At 38.8% G+C, this 16,444-nt stretch overlaps 3 protein-coding genes across 4 annotated transcripts in view; 2 read left to right on the plus strand and 1 right to left on the minus strand.

Annotated features, from left to right (window-relative positions):
- Window positions 1–16,444, plus strand: part of LOC132906642 (uncharacterized) — a 123,285-nt gene that overhangs the window by 28,679 nt on the left and 78,162 nt on the right. Inside the window, exon 1 of one of the 2 annotated variants that reach the window (XM_060958994.1) lies at window positions 6,858–6,868. The exons of the other annotated variant lie outside the window; for it this stretch is intronic. The gene's annotated coding sequence lies outside the window, so the exon portion shown is untranslated. Of the gene's footprint in view, window positions 1–6,857; window positions 6,869–16,444 lie in introns of those variants that run through there. 2 annotated transcript variants of the gene reach the window in all.
- Window positions 7–1,323, plus strand: LOC132906632 (rRNA methyltransferase 2, mitochondrial). Its single transcript, XM_060958982.1, has one exon. The coding sequence runs from the start codon at window positions 216–218 to the stop codon at window positions 969–971; it is 756 nt and encodes a 251-aa protein (XP_060814965.1). The 5' UTR covers window positions 7–215; the 3' UTR covers window positions 972–1,323.
- The window catches only part of LOC132906624 (myelin transcription factor 1-like), a 61,178-nt gene continuing 45,695 nt past the window's right edge, over window positions 962–16,444 (minus strand). The window contains exons 2-3 of the mRNA XM_060958966.1: window positions 4,592–5,551; window positions 962–4,051 (exon numbers count right to left, since the gene is read on the minus strand). Coding sequence (XP_060814949.1) covers window positions 3,584–4,051; window positions 4,592–5,440 — 1,317 coding nt within the window. The 5' untranslated portion in view covers window positions 5,441–5,551 and the 3' untranslated portion in view covers window positions 962–3,583. The remainder of the gene's footprint in view (window positions 4,052–4,591; window positions 5,552–16,444) is intronic.

Below are 16,444 nucleotides of genomic sequence, written 5' to 3' on the forward strand. Positions count from 1 at the left end.
TAGTTTACAACTTGTAACTATACAAGAGATTATATTCGACCACATTAAGTGTTACAATATTATTTAGACGATGTTTAATTTGTATGACTAATTTTGTGTAATGAATGATCGAATAGTCATTGAGTTATAAAAAATAAGAAGACGATTCATTTGTGTGTATATATTTTGCATATGAAGCTTTTTTCACCATTGCCAGTATTTAGTTAGGTTATATCATGAAGCGTCTTTCTCGAAATCTTTTGATATTAAGGGACTTGCATAGCAGTACTACATTATTTCGAGAAGTACCAAATGATTTAAAAGGGAAGAAGCATAGCTCGCAATTATGGCTTGTAAGACAGTTAAAAGATCCTTACGTGGAGTTGGCTCGAAAAGAAAATTATAGATGTAGAAGTGCATACAAACTGTTAGAAATCAATGATAAATTTAAAATATTGCAGCCAGGGCATATTGTAATCGATTGTGGAGCTGCTCCTGGCAGTTGGACACAAGTTGCTATTAAAGCAACAAATGCAAATGCTAAGGAAGATGGTGATGTTGGAACTGTTTTTGGAATAGACAAGCAACCTATATATCCGATCGAAGGTGCAACATTATTGAGCGGCATGGACTTTACTAATCCAGCATCACGAAGTCTACTTCTAAAACATTTAAATGGTAGAAAACCTAATGTAATTTTATCAGATATGGCACCAAATGCGTCTGGCATAAGAGACTTAGATCACGAGACGATAATACAACTCGCATATATTGCTTTGAAATTTGCTTTACAAACTAGTGAAAGAAATGGAACATTTGTCTGTAAAATATGGGACGGTGGAAAGTCTCAACAATTTGAGAAAGATTTGTTAAAATTTTATAAATATGTAAAATCCATAAGACCTGTGGCAACGAGAGACGAGTCTACAGAGAAGTTTTTCATAGCTAGGGGATTTAAAGGAATAAAAAGTACATCCAGTAATACAACGTAACATGCAGTTTCTTTAACAATTAAGTTATGTACAATAAAAAATGCTTAATGAATAAAATGATTTGTAACATAATCGCTTATCATGCCTGGAAGGTTGTAAATAATAACAAAGCATGATATTTTGGTACAGGACCAACATCGAGTGATTTTTATAAGTTCTTTCATTCTGCGATCTAACGACTCCTACACGACACGACACGACAATGTGTAATATACATCGATATATTTAGCTATAAATAATACAATAATATTTTTATACAGTTACAATTAATACACATTTAAAACGCCGATAACGCTTCTTAATTATGCATTGTATATACAATTTCTCTTAATAAAATTAATATGTACACGAACCAACATTCAAATAGATGAGAAAGAGAGATTACACACCACATCGAAGCATACGTAGAGCAGTAAAAAAGATTTACTGGCCGCGATGTCAGATTCGTAACTTTCGTTTCGTACCTACGTGATAATCACACGTAATTAGATATAATTTCATTTCGTCGAAAATTCGAATGGTATCTGATGGATTCTGTTACTGATAATAAGAATTTTTCTTTCCGTAATTGCATGCATTCTACCGCGTATTCTCGTACAAAAAAGTTATCGTACGTGTAAAAAGTGGAAAAGAATTATCACAACAACGGTCGTAAAGCTAAACGACGAGGTTATTCCGATTCACACTGTTCCGAGCATTATCTTCGGAGCGCTGCGCTTGGATAGAACAATGATCAAATCGCATACCGAAAACATTCATACTACATAGATACGTATTTTCGCTATACAATGTAGGTGTAAGCTTCGACTCAATTACACTGGAGAGACATAGAGTGTTGCGATTTTTGCAGATCCAAGTGTTCATTGTTCTTCATAGAATTTAATATGATGATTCCTTTCAGTTATGGTCAATGGTTTCTTGATGAAAATTAAATAATTATCAGTACATTCGATCTTGATTAATACGCGCAGTTGCAATTTGGAATTTAAAAATTAAATTAAAAGAAAATAAATATTTAAGTTCCTTAAGCGAAACGAATTTTTTACTTATTTATTAATATTCTTATAGGAAAATGTCACATTACTAGTAGGTACGTTTTCATAACGAAACTGTTACTAATTCGTACATAAAGTCATTTTCATTAATTTTTTTCAATTGTAATATCCTAAAAGAAATAATCGCGCATATACATCTGAACTAAACAAATTGTAAAGAGATTTGTATCAGAATAAGATGGAGACTCTTTTTTTTTTACATCACAATATCTCTTCTTAACGTTCTATATCAAAATTCCACAGCATGTGTTCTATAATTCTCTTCTCTCTCTCTTTCTCTCTCTCTCTCTCTCTCTCTTTTTCTCTGCCTTTTTTTAATCCAAGTATAAAAAGAAAAAAAAACAAATTTCAAGAAAGAAAGTACGATCGCAACAGTTTATGTTTCTCCGTACAAGAGCAGACACGATGACGTACATGATGAAGCTGTATGGACAATACTTGGTCGCTGCAGAGCAGATTAACGCGCACCTCTTTCGTGAGATTTATTCGTGATAGAGGGATTCATGATTTCTTTGTTCTATAAATGTTCTATAAATAAAGCAAATACCGCTAAAATCAGTCTGATTCGATATACCGGGGTCACAAGCATGTTCTCCGTGAGTTGGTAAACTCGGATTCCGGTGCATATACATAATACACGGGTATTTTCGAAGATGATCTTTTCGTGAATCGATAGAAAATGTAATTTGTAATTATACGAGTATACAAATGCGCGTTCTTACTATGTCATATTATTATTACAAGCACGCGTCCATATATGAATTTTAGTATTATGAAAACGTGGTAAAGTTTTGATTGATTCTTTGCGAAGATCCATAGATCCTATTTAACCCTTCTATGTCATTCTTTATAAAACATTCTTTTTTTTTATATTTTGATACTAATACTATATATATATTACATCTACGCACGCACAACTTAATTTAATAGAAACATATCAGCGCAGATGTGTTGTTGACGATGAAACTGTGAAATTATAGTCAAAAATTAAAAACATATTTTAAAAATAAGTTATTATAATAAATTAGTTGGGGTAAAACGTCGAATATGTCTCAGGCCACAAAGATCTCAACTCAACGAGTTGAACTCAAAAAGGAAAACTTGTATATGCAATTGATGGATCACGGATCATTGTCTAGTTCTATTGTCAGAGAACCATCTTCTTTGATGATAAGAGAAATAATCGCAAACAATCGATCTTGCTTTTTTCGAATATGGAATAAATAAGAAACGACGAGAAACAGGTGAAAGATAAAATACCGAAGAATAATTTTACGTGCAAAATATTCGGTGACAAAAAATTAGCGTCCTAAGGTAAATCCAGCAATTTGCTTTCGTACAATCGAATTATCAATTACGATAACATTACATATATAGCGTTACTACGTGTAGTTTATACGCAATGTCGTACGCACGTGCCAGGACTTAGGTTCACGAACTCACGAAGAAGATGCTTGTGACCCCGGTAGTAGGGTCAGGTATCATCAATCGTAGTTCCTCCACGAGAGGAAGTTGAGTTAAAGGAAGAGAAACAGATCTAATAAACGGAGAACGATACTACAATTGAACAGTCCTCCGAGTACTGTTGGCCAGTTCTAGTTCTATCTCAGGTGCTATCGAATTCGGTGACATCGTTGTCGTCGATGAAAGAAGGATTAACATCGGTGACACTTCGGTCGAGTTTAAGAGTTGCGATTCTTCGCCCCACAATTCTTGATCGTCGGTAGCGTTCGTTGCTCTTACGTTGGATGTATTCAACGGCGTGGGGAGATCGATCGGGATCTTATAGTCGATCACGCCGGAGAAATTCGTGTCGTTCGTATCGTCTACGAACTCCGCTACGGGAACTATCGTGTCGAGCGTAGACGACGTGGTACTCTGATCGTCTTCCTCGTTTTCCGAAGGCTCGTCAGAGATAGTGGTGTTCCCAGGGGTGACACTGGGTTCGTTCTCCTCTTCTTCTTCCTCTATCTCTTCCTCCTCCTCCTCCTCCTCCTCCTCGTTTCCTTCGCTGGTGTTCAGCGTCTGATACAACATAAATACAGATCGGTAAAATTTTAATTCGACCAAGTATTGGATAAAGTTACTGTGACTGTTATGGTTCGTTATTCGAAGCTTGGAACAATAGTGGCTTGGATCAGCTTTTTAATTCGATAAAGCAAGGATAACTCTAGCAAGGATGTTCAAAGAACAGAGGATATTCAAAGTATTTAAGTTTCAACTATAATTATAGCTTCGTTTTGAATAATCTGCAAGTGCAATATAATCGACACAGAATTTTTAACACGTTCGCTACCAGCCTCAAGTAAAATATGTTCTATTGTACTTGTTATTATACGTTGATGATCGTATTACGAACGAGCAAGTAAGATTTTTTCAATGGAAATGAATCTAAACGCGGTCTCATCTAGCTCGTACTTTACTAAAATTCTAGCGAAACATGGTAGAACAGAATACAGTGTCCAACGCTTTGAACGACATTGTTTGTTCTCATTTTGATCGAAAGAAGTCGATTCATTTATAGATATCACTCTTACGAGTAAAAAAGCCCCTTCGTTTTATTACCTCCTTCGGTTCTTCTATGTCTTCTATGTCTTCTACGTTCTTCACTTCTATTACGTCCTTCGCTTCTTTTACGCTCTTCACTTCTATTACGTCCTTCGCTTCTTTTACGCTCTTCACTTCTATTAAGTCCGTCGCTTCTTCTACGTTCTTCGTTTCTATTAAATCCTTCGTTTTTTCTACGTCCTTCGCTTCTTCTACCTCCTTTACTTCCTCCACTTCCTCTTCTATCTCCTCTACTTGCACATCCTCTCTCGAAGGAACTACGATCGGTATGTTTATCGAGTGGTCTCCTCTGGTCTCCTCGTGGTCTACAGGAACCGATTTGGTGTCCATGTCGGAAAACAACGGGATGTTCAACTGCAGCGGGCCACTGGACTTTTTTTTATTATTAGACGACGTCTCGGAACCACTAGCTTGGTTACTATATCTGTTATTCAATTGTTGTAAAAGGAAACCGATGTGAGCTTGAGGATTGATGATCACTCTTTTCACGCATCTGCCCATCGTGTCCGCTCGATATCCATCAGGACAGGCTGGTAGTTCTGGAGCGATGAATACGCTCTTAGGCGTGATTCGTTTGAGAAAACTGGCGGAATCCAAGCTAGAGTGTCCCCCTGTTTGCGAGCCCAGAAGGAGCCAAGCTTGCCAGGCTAGATCACTCGGCGAGCCAAGATTCTGTGACCTCGATTCACCGGAACTTCTCGATAACGTAGGTAACGACGATGGAGATGAGTCTGTTAGCCTCTTCGTGGACATTGGTTCGCAATACCTAATGAGGCCGGATAAAATGACGATGGCTAGCAGCATCCTCCAACAAGGATGCCTTTGACGCTGGTTTATCACGAACATGTTCGTTTCTGTCGACGAGGTTTCTTGCCGGATTCGTTCGAGGTATCTTGAAGATTCTCGTCTGAAACCTGCTCGTCACCTTCCCCTCGAACCGTGGCACACCGGAATCGTCTGCAAATAAGAAATTGAAAATTACGTAATAACAGAGAAAACGGAAAATTGTAACTTAAGACGATATTATACGTACGTTTGTATAAAAGAAGAAATATATTTTCGCAAACATAATATATCGAGTTACGTTTAAAATTCTCCGAGTAATTAGAACGGAGGAAGAAATTACGTAGGTATATCGTGTCACAAGGTTTGCATTCAACTTCGGTTGTCACAGCTTTCACTCGAGCATCGAATCATCTTCAGCCTCTATGTTAGCCTACTTTTCAACCTTAATAGACACTGCTCGTTTAAATGGCATCTATATCTTTCGCAGACTTATTTAACGAATTACAAGGTACGAGCTTCTGCTTGGAATTCTAGCCAACGGTCTTTAATCGGCACCAGATTTTATTCTACGATAATAAATCTTGGAATATCTAAAAAAAAAACGATACAGATTTTCTTTCAAATTTCTTTCAAGCGTTCGTACGAACTTGGCGATACGAGTAAATCTAATATGAGATAAGAGTCCACCGATTCTCTCTACTATCTATGATTTTCCACGTTTATAGATAGGTGGATTTAACGGGTAGAAGTTCGTTCAATCGGACACTAATTAAAATCTCGTTCGAACGAATGAAATTTATAGAAAGAAAGTTACGGCGTGTGCCATAAGGAAAACTGAATTATGCTGTTTCAAAGATTTTATTAGAAACCTGTTCCCAGAAAAGTTATGTTTAAGATTAACAAGTGCCCTGTGATTTATGGACGGTAATGCACGTACACGCGTGCCTATACGCGTGTATATGTTATAATACGCATAAACGTGTCTATACTCGTAGCGAAAGGGTTAATCAGAATGTACTTTCCACAACGCAGACTCCGGTGATCAAGTTGATATTCGGTGGCGATCGTTAATTTCATTGAACTCTGCGATTGGATCTGGAATAGGGAGAGCGGATGACGGCAGATGCAGATCGGCTGCGATCTCGAAACGAAACACCGAAAGGAAAGGGTAATTCCATTAGAGTTATTTGTACACGGTGACTGGGTGGATCGATGACTCGTCAGTTTTAAAAGGTATTGCATGGCTGTAGCAGTCTTCGTCTGGTATATGCGATAGAAACTGCACTCCGCTCGCAACGGGGAAAAGTGAATGCACGCCGATCTGTTTTTACCGTTATGCAGCCACGCCACGATTATGTCTACGCCGTGAATAGGCCGTACAAACACGAGATTCGGATTCACGAACGTGTCAGGCATCCTCGATACCTTGAACAGCGAACAAGAGGAGGAACGTGGGATGGCGCCGTTGGATTGCGTGATCGAAATAAAATTCCACGCCACGGATGATCGATCAATTTCTTCCCCCTTCTCCTCCAACTTGTTTTTGTCTTCTATTACTTTCGTTTTCGTTGTTCTATCGAGTGAAACTATCGATCTTAAGGTGCGATAGAAACTGCGTTTCCTGCTGTACGCGGTTGCGTCCTCGATACGTGCAACGTGTTCATGGGAAAAAAGATCAAAGCGGAGAAACAACGTTTCGCGATTCCAACGAAATGCTACAATGGATGTTCCTGTAGCGTACTTTGCTTCTTCTTATTCTACCGAGTTAAATATCGATCTCGAGGTATGTTAAAGGCAACGTCGATGCGTGCGGTTGTTCGACGCGTTCTAGAGACGCGAACGAGGAGGAAGATGTGAAAACGGAGAAACGGTACAGCTGTTTCGAATTTTACGATTGAAACGAAATGTTATAGTTGTACTTTCATTTTCGTTGTTCCACTCGATTCTATCGGTTGTTCGATAAGGTTGGAAAAGTATCGTAGTATTGCGGAGATTAGAATTATTTCGATCATCTTATTTGTAATAAAACGTTTTGACCACTGGCGTTTAGTTTTGGTACTTTGTTACGCGTGAACTTAAGAAAATACTTTGCTCCGTTACCATGCAGAATAAAATGACAAACGTCAAGGAAGAAACGTTGCTACGAAACAATTTCTTCGTGGCACCGATGAAAACCTTTTAATGCAAATATTCGTATTGGTTTTTAATATTCTTTCGGTTGTCATATCGATAACGCGTACAAGATATCCTTGATCTTTATAGACACGATGATATCATATCGAGTACACCATTTGTTCTGTAACGTGTCAACCGATTGTGCGACGATTTCCAGGAAAAATGTATGAATTATTATGTGTTTGCGAAACGGGGAATAATTTTCCAGTGGATGAATTCTCCGACAATAAGTACGAATGATAAGAATATCGCGCGATGAAAAATCTATAATTAACACTTTGCATCGTTACGTTACGATCTTTTACGATTCCTATATACACGTGTACGTTCTCTCGTCTTATGACCTTTCTGCATAATGAAAGTTGCATTGAAACAAGGCGTTATAGCAAAGTCGAATCAAAGGTCAGATTACGCAAGGAACCTACATTTTCCCTTGTAATCCACGAATACAGTGACTTGGTTGCGAGATCTTCGAGGTTACGGTCCGTTGTTTACGCGGTGAAAACGTTTATCGTCTATTCGATCCGATTTCGTTCCTCCCAATTCTCTGGATTATTAAATTCGATTTGTATCGTAAAATACTTTGCGAGTCCGTTTACGAATTGTTATAATTCCATGCAAGTACACACGCGTCTTGATACTATTTTACCTAAAACGGTCTAGGACCATTTCGCTTTCTCGTCTACGAGTCTCGAGTATCCTGCTTCGCCGTGTTCACAGAGATATATCATCGATCGAGAATCAACGATCGTTAAGAAATAGAATCCGACAGAAGGCGAAACGTAAGTAGTCACGTTTTTAATTCGTCGCACTTTTCCCAAATATCTTTCCCCTCGCCTTGCTAAACAAAGAGATCCATCCAAGTTCTCGATCCTAATTCCCGAATCGCGTTAATCCTGCTTTTAATTAAAGAGACACGCGACTCTCGTCGTTACCGCACAACTATCGAAATTGCAAGTTTCGTACGTGTACGAGCAGTTTACAATCTTCTCTAAAATATTCTGCGACATCGTAGAATGTGAGATATTTTAGCCTGATCCGCGTTACTTTGGTATATTCTATGATGTTCTTTCGAAGGAACACGACTCGAATCGTTTCGACAACCACGTAATTCCGTTGTTCTTCCGTGCCAACTCGTTTCAAGGGGTCGAAGTTCAAGTCGAAAGACAAATAAATAGAGCAGGGAAGCGAGAACCGGCAAGTGGAATACGAATGCTTGCAACGTGAGACATCGGTAACAAACGTTATCACGGTGACTCTGGGTAGCGGCATAAAACAGTAGCGTGGATGATAAAACGAAGCTGAGAGCGCATAGGAATTCTTGTTCGAAGATACTGGCAAGTATGTTTCACATTCTTGCACACGGTTATCTAAAGACGCGTGTGAACGAACTCTATTAAGGGCTATTAAGGGACTAAGTGCGCTATAACGATGGAAGTTTCCTCTATTTAGTCCTGATCTGGTGACGCACGAATTCTCTATTTTCCATAAACAAGTAGATTCTTCTTTTGCTTTTACGTTAATAATCGTAACACCGATTAACGATGGACGAAAGCGAAGCGATTTAAGTTCCACTGTGTATCTCTCGGTCGAATTCCAAGCCACGTTCCCGTCGGATCAGGTTTTTGTAACTTCGAATGAGTCACGCAAAACCGAAAATAACGTCGTAAATTATGCGAACTCGCGTTCGATTTCCGCGTACTCAAACAAATCGGCTCGCAAACGATGATATTGTTCCAGACGATTGCGATTCTATAGTTTACGAACGCGGTTTGTATATTTTGCAAAAAAGTCGCGTGACCTACGCATGCTCGCTGAAACGTTTACTCGTGCAACGTTATCGTCCAGAGAATGAAAACAGCTTTTTTTAAAAATACGAAGATTTCGCCGGCGTTTCGGGGGTCAGCCCATTGTTTCCATACAATAGCATTTTCCATTTCTACCTGATTCCTTCGCGAGATGAATTTTTTCCCATGAATTTTCCTTTCGCTCGTTCGTCGAGTTCTAAACGATTTGTTTCGAAAAGAATTATCAAAAAGATTGTAATATTTAAACAGAATTACTCACGCAGTTGTAAACGATTTATTCCGAAAGGAGCTATCAAAAAGCTATCTAATATTTGGAATGTTAAATTGGTAGCATTTGATACTTCAAGGCGTTATAAGTGTATCTGTTTAACAAACAATTTTGTGGTAAATCGACGTAAACTTTTACAGCTTGCTACATCGACTACATTTCGTTTAAAAGTTTCCATCTGAAAATATATTAACTAGCTTTTGTTAGAACAATCCACCGAAATATAGTATTTGTTGAAATGACTCATCTCGTCCATAATAGTAAGCGAGGAACCGCAACCTAAAATAACAAATTATTTATAGATTTGTTTTATGGACGTTTCGTATTTCATTCGGCATTATTTTTCTTTTTCGAATTATTTACAGATTTTCGAATTACTTTAAAGGTGTTTGCGTATTTCTAAGAGATTTAAGCGATCAAGATTTAATACGAATTTACATAAACAATCCGCGATCTATTCGTAAAGTTCCTTTCGCGCTTGCTTTTCTTACTTTGCTTTTTCTATCCTTCTTCTTTTCGGTCAATTACACAGACGCGAAGGCATTTGAAGATTCGAGAGGTCCTGTTTATAAACACAAAGACGACCGTTTGCCCATTATTTCGACAAACGGTGCGGGGAAAAAAGGGCCGCGAATCGAGCAAGAAACTCGTAGGATGAACGCGTTCCCTCGTCGCGTGTTACACTTGGAAGCTTTACGATCAGAAGGGAGTATCCGGTCGGAAGGAGACAACTTTGCGCGATCGTCAGCCAGCTGAACCTTAGCGAACACGATGACTAGTGGAAATGGAAGATACTATAAATAAAGGAGAAACCAGCCTCATAGGAACGAGCAGCACGATCAGATCCCACTGAGAAAAAAACCCAAGCATCGAAATTATCTTTTTTCCGTTTGAATAAAACCTCCAGTCAAATTACTTGAATTTAAGATTGTGTTTATACGAGTCATTGATAGTTACATCGCCTTCGCTTTTAATTAACTTCTGAACGTGTCCAATACCATAAGCGTCCGTTGTTGCTACGTAAGCTGTTATAAAATTCTCGTTCGCCAAGGATTAAGTTGCTCGAATTTCGATAATTCGAGTAATTCGAGTGTAGTTTTGGACTCATCGATACGTGTCTTTCGATTCGACGTTACGAATCTGTTGACCGCTTGCTTTGTTATCTTTTACCGCAAAGTACGCATACTCGGATTTCACGATGCTTGATTTAATATTCACGAAACGAATGGACATCTCTTTTTGGTCCGCGTCGAACGATCGTTGCTTGGACGTAAACGATCGTTCGAACGAGGCTTGATTTTTATCGATAATTTATTGCTATGCGACTACAACGCGTGCGGCGAAAGTCTAAATGGAAGTTGAAATTGCGAGAGATGCGACGATCGCTGTACCATTTTATTTATTTCATTGTAACGAATGTTGTGTCGCGTGTTACGAACGAAGAATTTTAATTCAGGCTTTCCGAGGGGCTGTTAAACTTGCTTCTTCCACACGGTGGCATTTTCCTTTTGGATTACGAAAATCCGACAAACGATTTTCTCTGTTACCTGTTATCGCGATAAGATAGTCAAATTATGAAACCGCGTTTCCAATTTTCAAAATTGCCGCTCGCTCGAATAGGATCGTAGACGCTGAAAACCAGGAATTTCTGACTTCCCTTTACAGCGACCAAACGACTAAAGCAAGCGAACGACCACAAAGATTCACATTTTCAACGATAATTTCCATATTATTAATTTTCGTCGAAACTCGTCACTCGCAATTTCACGACGCAATCGAAGAACCTGTTCTCCCCAAACGTTGGCAAATTCCGAACGTTATCCCTCGGCGACTGGCGATCGCAGTTCACGCTACGCTGCACCAAATCCCCGGAAGAGACCGCAGCTTCCGTTGCGTAATCGCCCGGCAGAAATTTCTATCCGACGCCTGTCCGCGTTCCCGAACGAGGAAAGTCGGTGATCGCGTGCACTTTCTACACGATGAATGTAAATGTGCTCGATAACCGGTAGCAGTTTCTTTCTTGGCGGAGATCTGGCAAGGTCCATTACTATCCAGCCGTGTTTGTCAATGGCTTAACTCCCCTGTTTTCATTGCATTGTACAATCGTCTGGATATCGAGAACTCTCTTCGCGCGAGATAACAATATCGCTACTCCAAATTGGTGATTCTTTGAACCGCGCGATTGACAATGCAACGGGTTCCGATAACGTTATCGGTGCGCGCTCGTTTGCACTTGCAACCGGTTCGGGACGTTGCGTTGTCCAACGAATTCTCGTTTTATTCGCTCTGTCTAGCGTGCCTGCAGATAACCGCGTTTGCTATTCACTCCGAATTATTGGCAAAATTCACCGAATCGTTTTTGAACGGGCAGAAACTTTGTACGGATAATTTTTATTTATGGAACGCTTGTCGAAATTGTAAGTTTCCATTCGTTCTTTGGTCGTTTAGCAAACCTGTTTGGGTAGTTCGTGACTTCTAATAGTCGTTGGTTGTTCGTTCCAAGTTAATGGTCAAATTTAAAGAATCGTTATATAACTGAATATCTTGATGATACGCAGGGATATAGCTTGATACGTTTCTCGATTTTCTTTGAGAATTTTCGGGAAAGTGTTGAAATTTTTTTTCAGTGAAAGTGGAGACTAATCGATCTTTCCGTCATTCGGGTCACCGTATTTAAGAGCAGTTTTCGAAGAATTGTAATTAGCTCAAGGAATGCGTCGCACGTTATGATTATCCCTTTGCAAGACCGAATATTGCAAGAGCGAATATTTGTTACCTGTCAAGCTTGCAAATCTAGCACGCGTGATTAATTATTCGAGGATCGAAGAAAAGACAGAAGATGGAAAAGTTGTATAATTCTTTTTCCAGGTTGCAACGTATCGCAACGAGCCGCTAAATATTTTTAACCAACAACTTCGTTATTTGTTACAAACGACGTAAGATGTAAAAGTAAAAGTGAAAAATGACGAATCTTGAGATTTATTCCTCTGTTTACATTTACAATTACCGTGCGTGGATATTTTTTACGGCTAATATAGTTTAATTAGCATACATTTGTAAAGCAATTAGTCGCGGAATATTACGTTCCATGTATCAAATATGTTTTCCTAATTTCGTACCGAATCAGGTTTCCGCTTTATAAACTTTCTCTGTGGCTCGTTAAATCATTAACGAAGAACACGCGCGTGGAACACACCGATCGACGAAATTACCGGAACTTAATCAACGGCAGGTAATTATTCGAGTTGATGACGGTGCATAAGTTTTCCAATCCATTTGGTAGACCGTTAAATTACACAAGCTATACCTCGTGTATACGAAACTACAAACAAAAATTCAACTCGTTATAAATACATTAAAAAGCTCTAAAAATCGCAAGATGTTTTACGGACTCGTGAATCCTTAAAAGATTCGCGTACGTTTCAATTATACGATATTACTCATTCTGTGATATCACGTTATCGTATTTCAAAGAGAATTTTCCAATTTCTATCGATATACATCGAAACGAGAAGACGATCTTCCAAATCCTCAAGTTCTTTTCAAAATATGACACATCTATCGACCACTCGAACTAGATACATCTAAAAGCATCGAATTAATTCACGCGTCTAATACGTCAAACGGAGTATTGAATTTTCAAGTACGACTCGAACAATCGCGGGTTTCGACGACAAGTATTAAAATTCCTTTCGTTACTCAAACATCGATTAAGAAATAGTAAAATGTATCGTGACGGTTAAATTTTTTTCATCGGAGCTGGTAGAGCTCGAGATAGGCACGAACAAATATCGAAATTTATCTGTTTAAAGTCTCTTAGTAATTCGTATATACTTACGAGAAGCGGAGTATATTTATTTTACGTCGGGCGGTAGAATCGATGGAACTAACATTTACGTGCTCCGGAATCTAGATGCGTTAATCATCGTCGAATAACAATCGAATGGCGATCCCCGGAGAATTCAGCGTGTTCGACGAAATTTCCAATTTTCGAAGCGTAGCCAGAGCGTTCATTTTGTTGTTTGAGCAAACACGAGGGTAGAAACGGTAAAATATGCATGAGAAGTGCGTTTACCGATATTAGATATGGTCTTGTGCACTTTTCTTCGCATCTTGATCATAAATTAGAACGATTTTTACGTTGCAGTGTCTTTTTCCTCTGATCGATCGAGAATTTTAATCGCACCAATTAAAACTTATATATATATATGTTCGTAGTTCGATATTAATCGCGGATATCAAATGTAGCGATTTATGCTTCGTAGTATCACCTCTAATACCGTTTCGTTTCGTTTCGTTACAAAAGCTGTACAAACAGTAGCCAAACCGGTTCAAATAAATCAAAAAGGCGTGGTCTGCTTTTCAAGCTAATTTCTCTGGTCTAATTGTTTCGGAATTTTCTATCATTTACGACGTATGAGTATCGGCTAGTATTGCAAGTATAGTAGTATTTCTTTACCTACAAGATCGACGCATCGACGTTATACGAATTTAGTATACGATCGAAATTTAATACAAATACGAACGCCATTCGTTCCAACTAAATTCTAGTTGGTATTCGTTGAACGAACGTTTGCCGATCGAAACAACGATGATAAACTGTATTCCAAATGCAAAGTTGGTTCAGGCGCTGCATGGCATATTGTTTTAAAGCAAATGACATCGAATAAGAATTAATATCGGTCGAGACAGGCCGCGAGGGATTGAACGGCCTCGAGATGAGCAATGCAGACGGTGCGGTGTCTTCGTGAACTTTCGTTCCTCACGAGGCCAACATGTCATGCCTCTCGAATCTACAATGATTCATGACAGTCTGACCTCTCCTTAAATAACTTTTTACCACGAAGTGTTCGAAAGGACACGTGATTTCAGTGAATCCTGTAGCTCCGGTGTAGAAATTGCGAAACCTAATTGTCATTGATCGCGCGAATTCATTTACCTGTATAACGATCTTTCTTACGGTTCTTCTTAGTATTATGGTAATTTTAAGCGAAGGATGTGAATCGATAATGATCTTCGATGTATAAGATAACGCTCGTGTCGGTTTCTTGTAAGTTACGTTTGAACACGTTGAAATCAAAAATCAATGTTTTCGTAAAAGAGTTTTGTTTTTTAAATTATATATTAATATTATATACAAGTTTTATTTATTATCGAATCAATTCTTTGGAAAATTATAGTATCGTAAAAATAAAGGGCGATAGAACGCATTCTCGTTTGATGGTTTTTTTTTCTTTTACGAAAATGAAAATTTAGTTCGCAAAGTTTAAAGATGAGAATTTTACAAAATTTCTCACAAAATTTGTTAAATTTCGTTGTCTCTTTAGTTTCATGGATAGATAACGTTTTAAATAACATATTCGACTGTAGTATCATTCTCACCGATAACGTTTTACAGCAATACAAGCAAAACCCATTAGTGTTTTCAGGATTAGCCAGTAATAAAGCTTTCACTTCCATTAAACTCATCCACTTTTGACTGTTTTTCTATTCGTTCGTTCGATTTCTTCGTATTTAATCGAATGCGAAAACAAGTTATATACGATATTCGTTAACGATATTGTCTTTTTGCTAGCTTCTATAAAATACTTTCCTAGAACGAGTAAAACTGATTAATTCTCGGACAGCGTAATAAAATTACAGAACCGTTCAGCCGTTCTAAATACCGATCTTTCTTCAAGATCAAAGCAAATCGTGCGAAGCGTTAATTCAATTACGCGTAATATTAATCTTTGTGATTTACATAGAATTCCTCCAGATAACGCGAATGGTTTCGAAACAATTTCACGGAGTACATATATCGAACATTCTCTGGTCCAAGGAGGCCGAGAATTGTACATACTCGCGTTCGCATATAGAGTTAGTCACCTGTTACTTTTCTACCAACTATTTGTCTTTTCTTTTTCACCTGATCTAATATCAGTTTATTTACCGCAGTACTTACATAACGTGCTACGAAAGCTATTTACACATATCCTAACGTATTTCCTAACGAAGAGTTCTTTTCTATCAGACTCTACGTTTCAGTTTATAAATCTCGTCGTGAAAGCTTCCTTGATTCTATCCTTGAAAATATGAATTTGCCTAAAAATTCTCAAACTCGTCAATATAGGATGAAGAACTGAATAAATAACAAGGATTCGATCGCTTGCTTGCAAAAGAGCGGGTGACCAGGTGGAAGGGAAAAAGAAAATTCAAGCGTTAGGGGATTAAGCACGATCTCTGATCTTACAATTGCACGAATTCCTGTAACCGATGCGCAGAGGACGCGTGTTCGGCGTGTACACACGCGATCGACCGGAGTATGTACACGCAGTCGCTAGAACGCGAGAGTAGAAGCCTTTCGAAACGACGGTTCTAAGCACATTCCACCGGATTGTAATCGCGGCGTTTCTCGGCTGATTAGTGAACCAGCTACTCTTGGTTTCTCTGGCCGACTAGGTTCTGCTCGATCGACAGCCGGCGATCGTGTTCTAGTTCCAGAAGATATTCGAGGCAGAATCTTTTTCTTTCTACTCCCCTCTCCGCCTTCTTTGCATTTTTACGGACTTCAAAGGCGCCGTTCGGTGTATGTGCGCGCGTACGTACGTGTGTACGTACCATGTGAGTGTTCCTTTTTGCTCTCTACTCGTCGTCGGCTGCGTTCAACGCGAGCTTCAGCTCTCTGTGGGATGCTTATCGGTCTTCGAGTAGCTTTACGGCTTGATAGCTTTTTGTAGTGGATCGATCGATCGAATGGTAGGTGGGCCATTAAGTGCTTGCGAGTTGTATTTAATACGATCGAGGTGGTTCCTATGGCCAATCTTTGACGCG

This window comes from Bombus pascuorum, chromosome 5, assembly GCF_905332965.1.
Source record: "Bombus pascuorum chromosome 5, iyBomPasc1.1, whole genome shotgun sequence".
Taxonomy (NCBI): Eukaryota; Metazoa; Arthropoda; class Insecta; order Hymenoptera; family Apidae; genus Bombus; species Bombus pascuorum.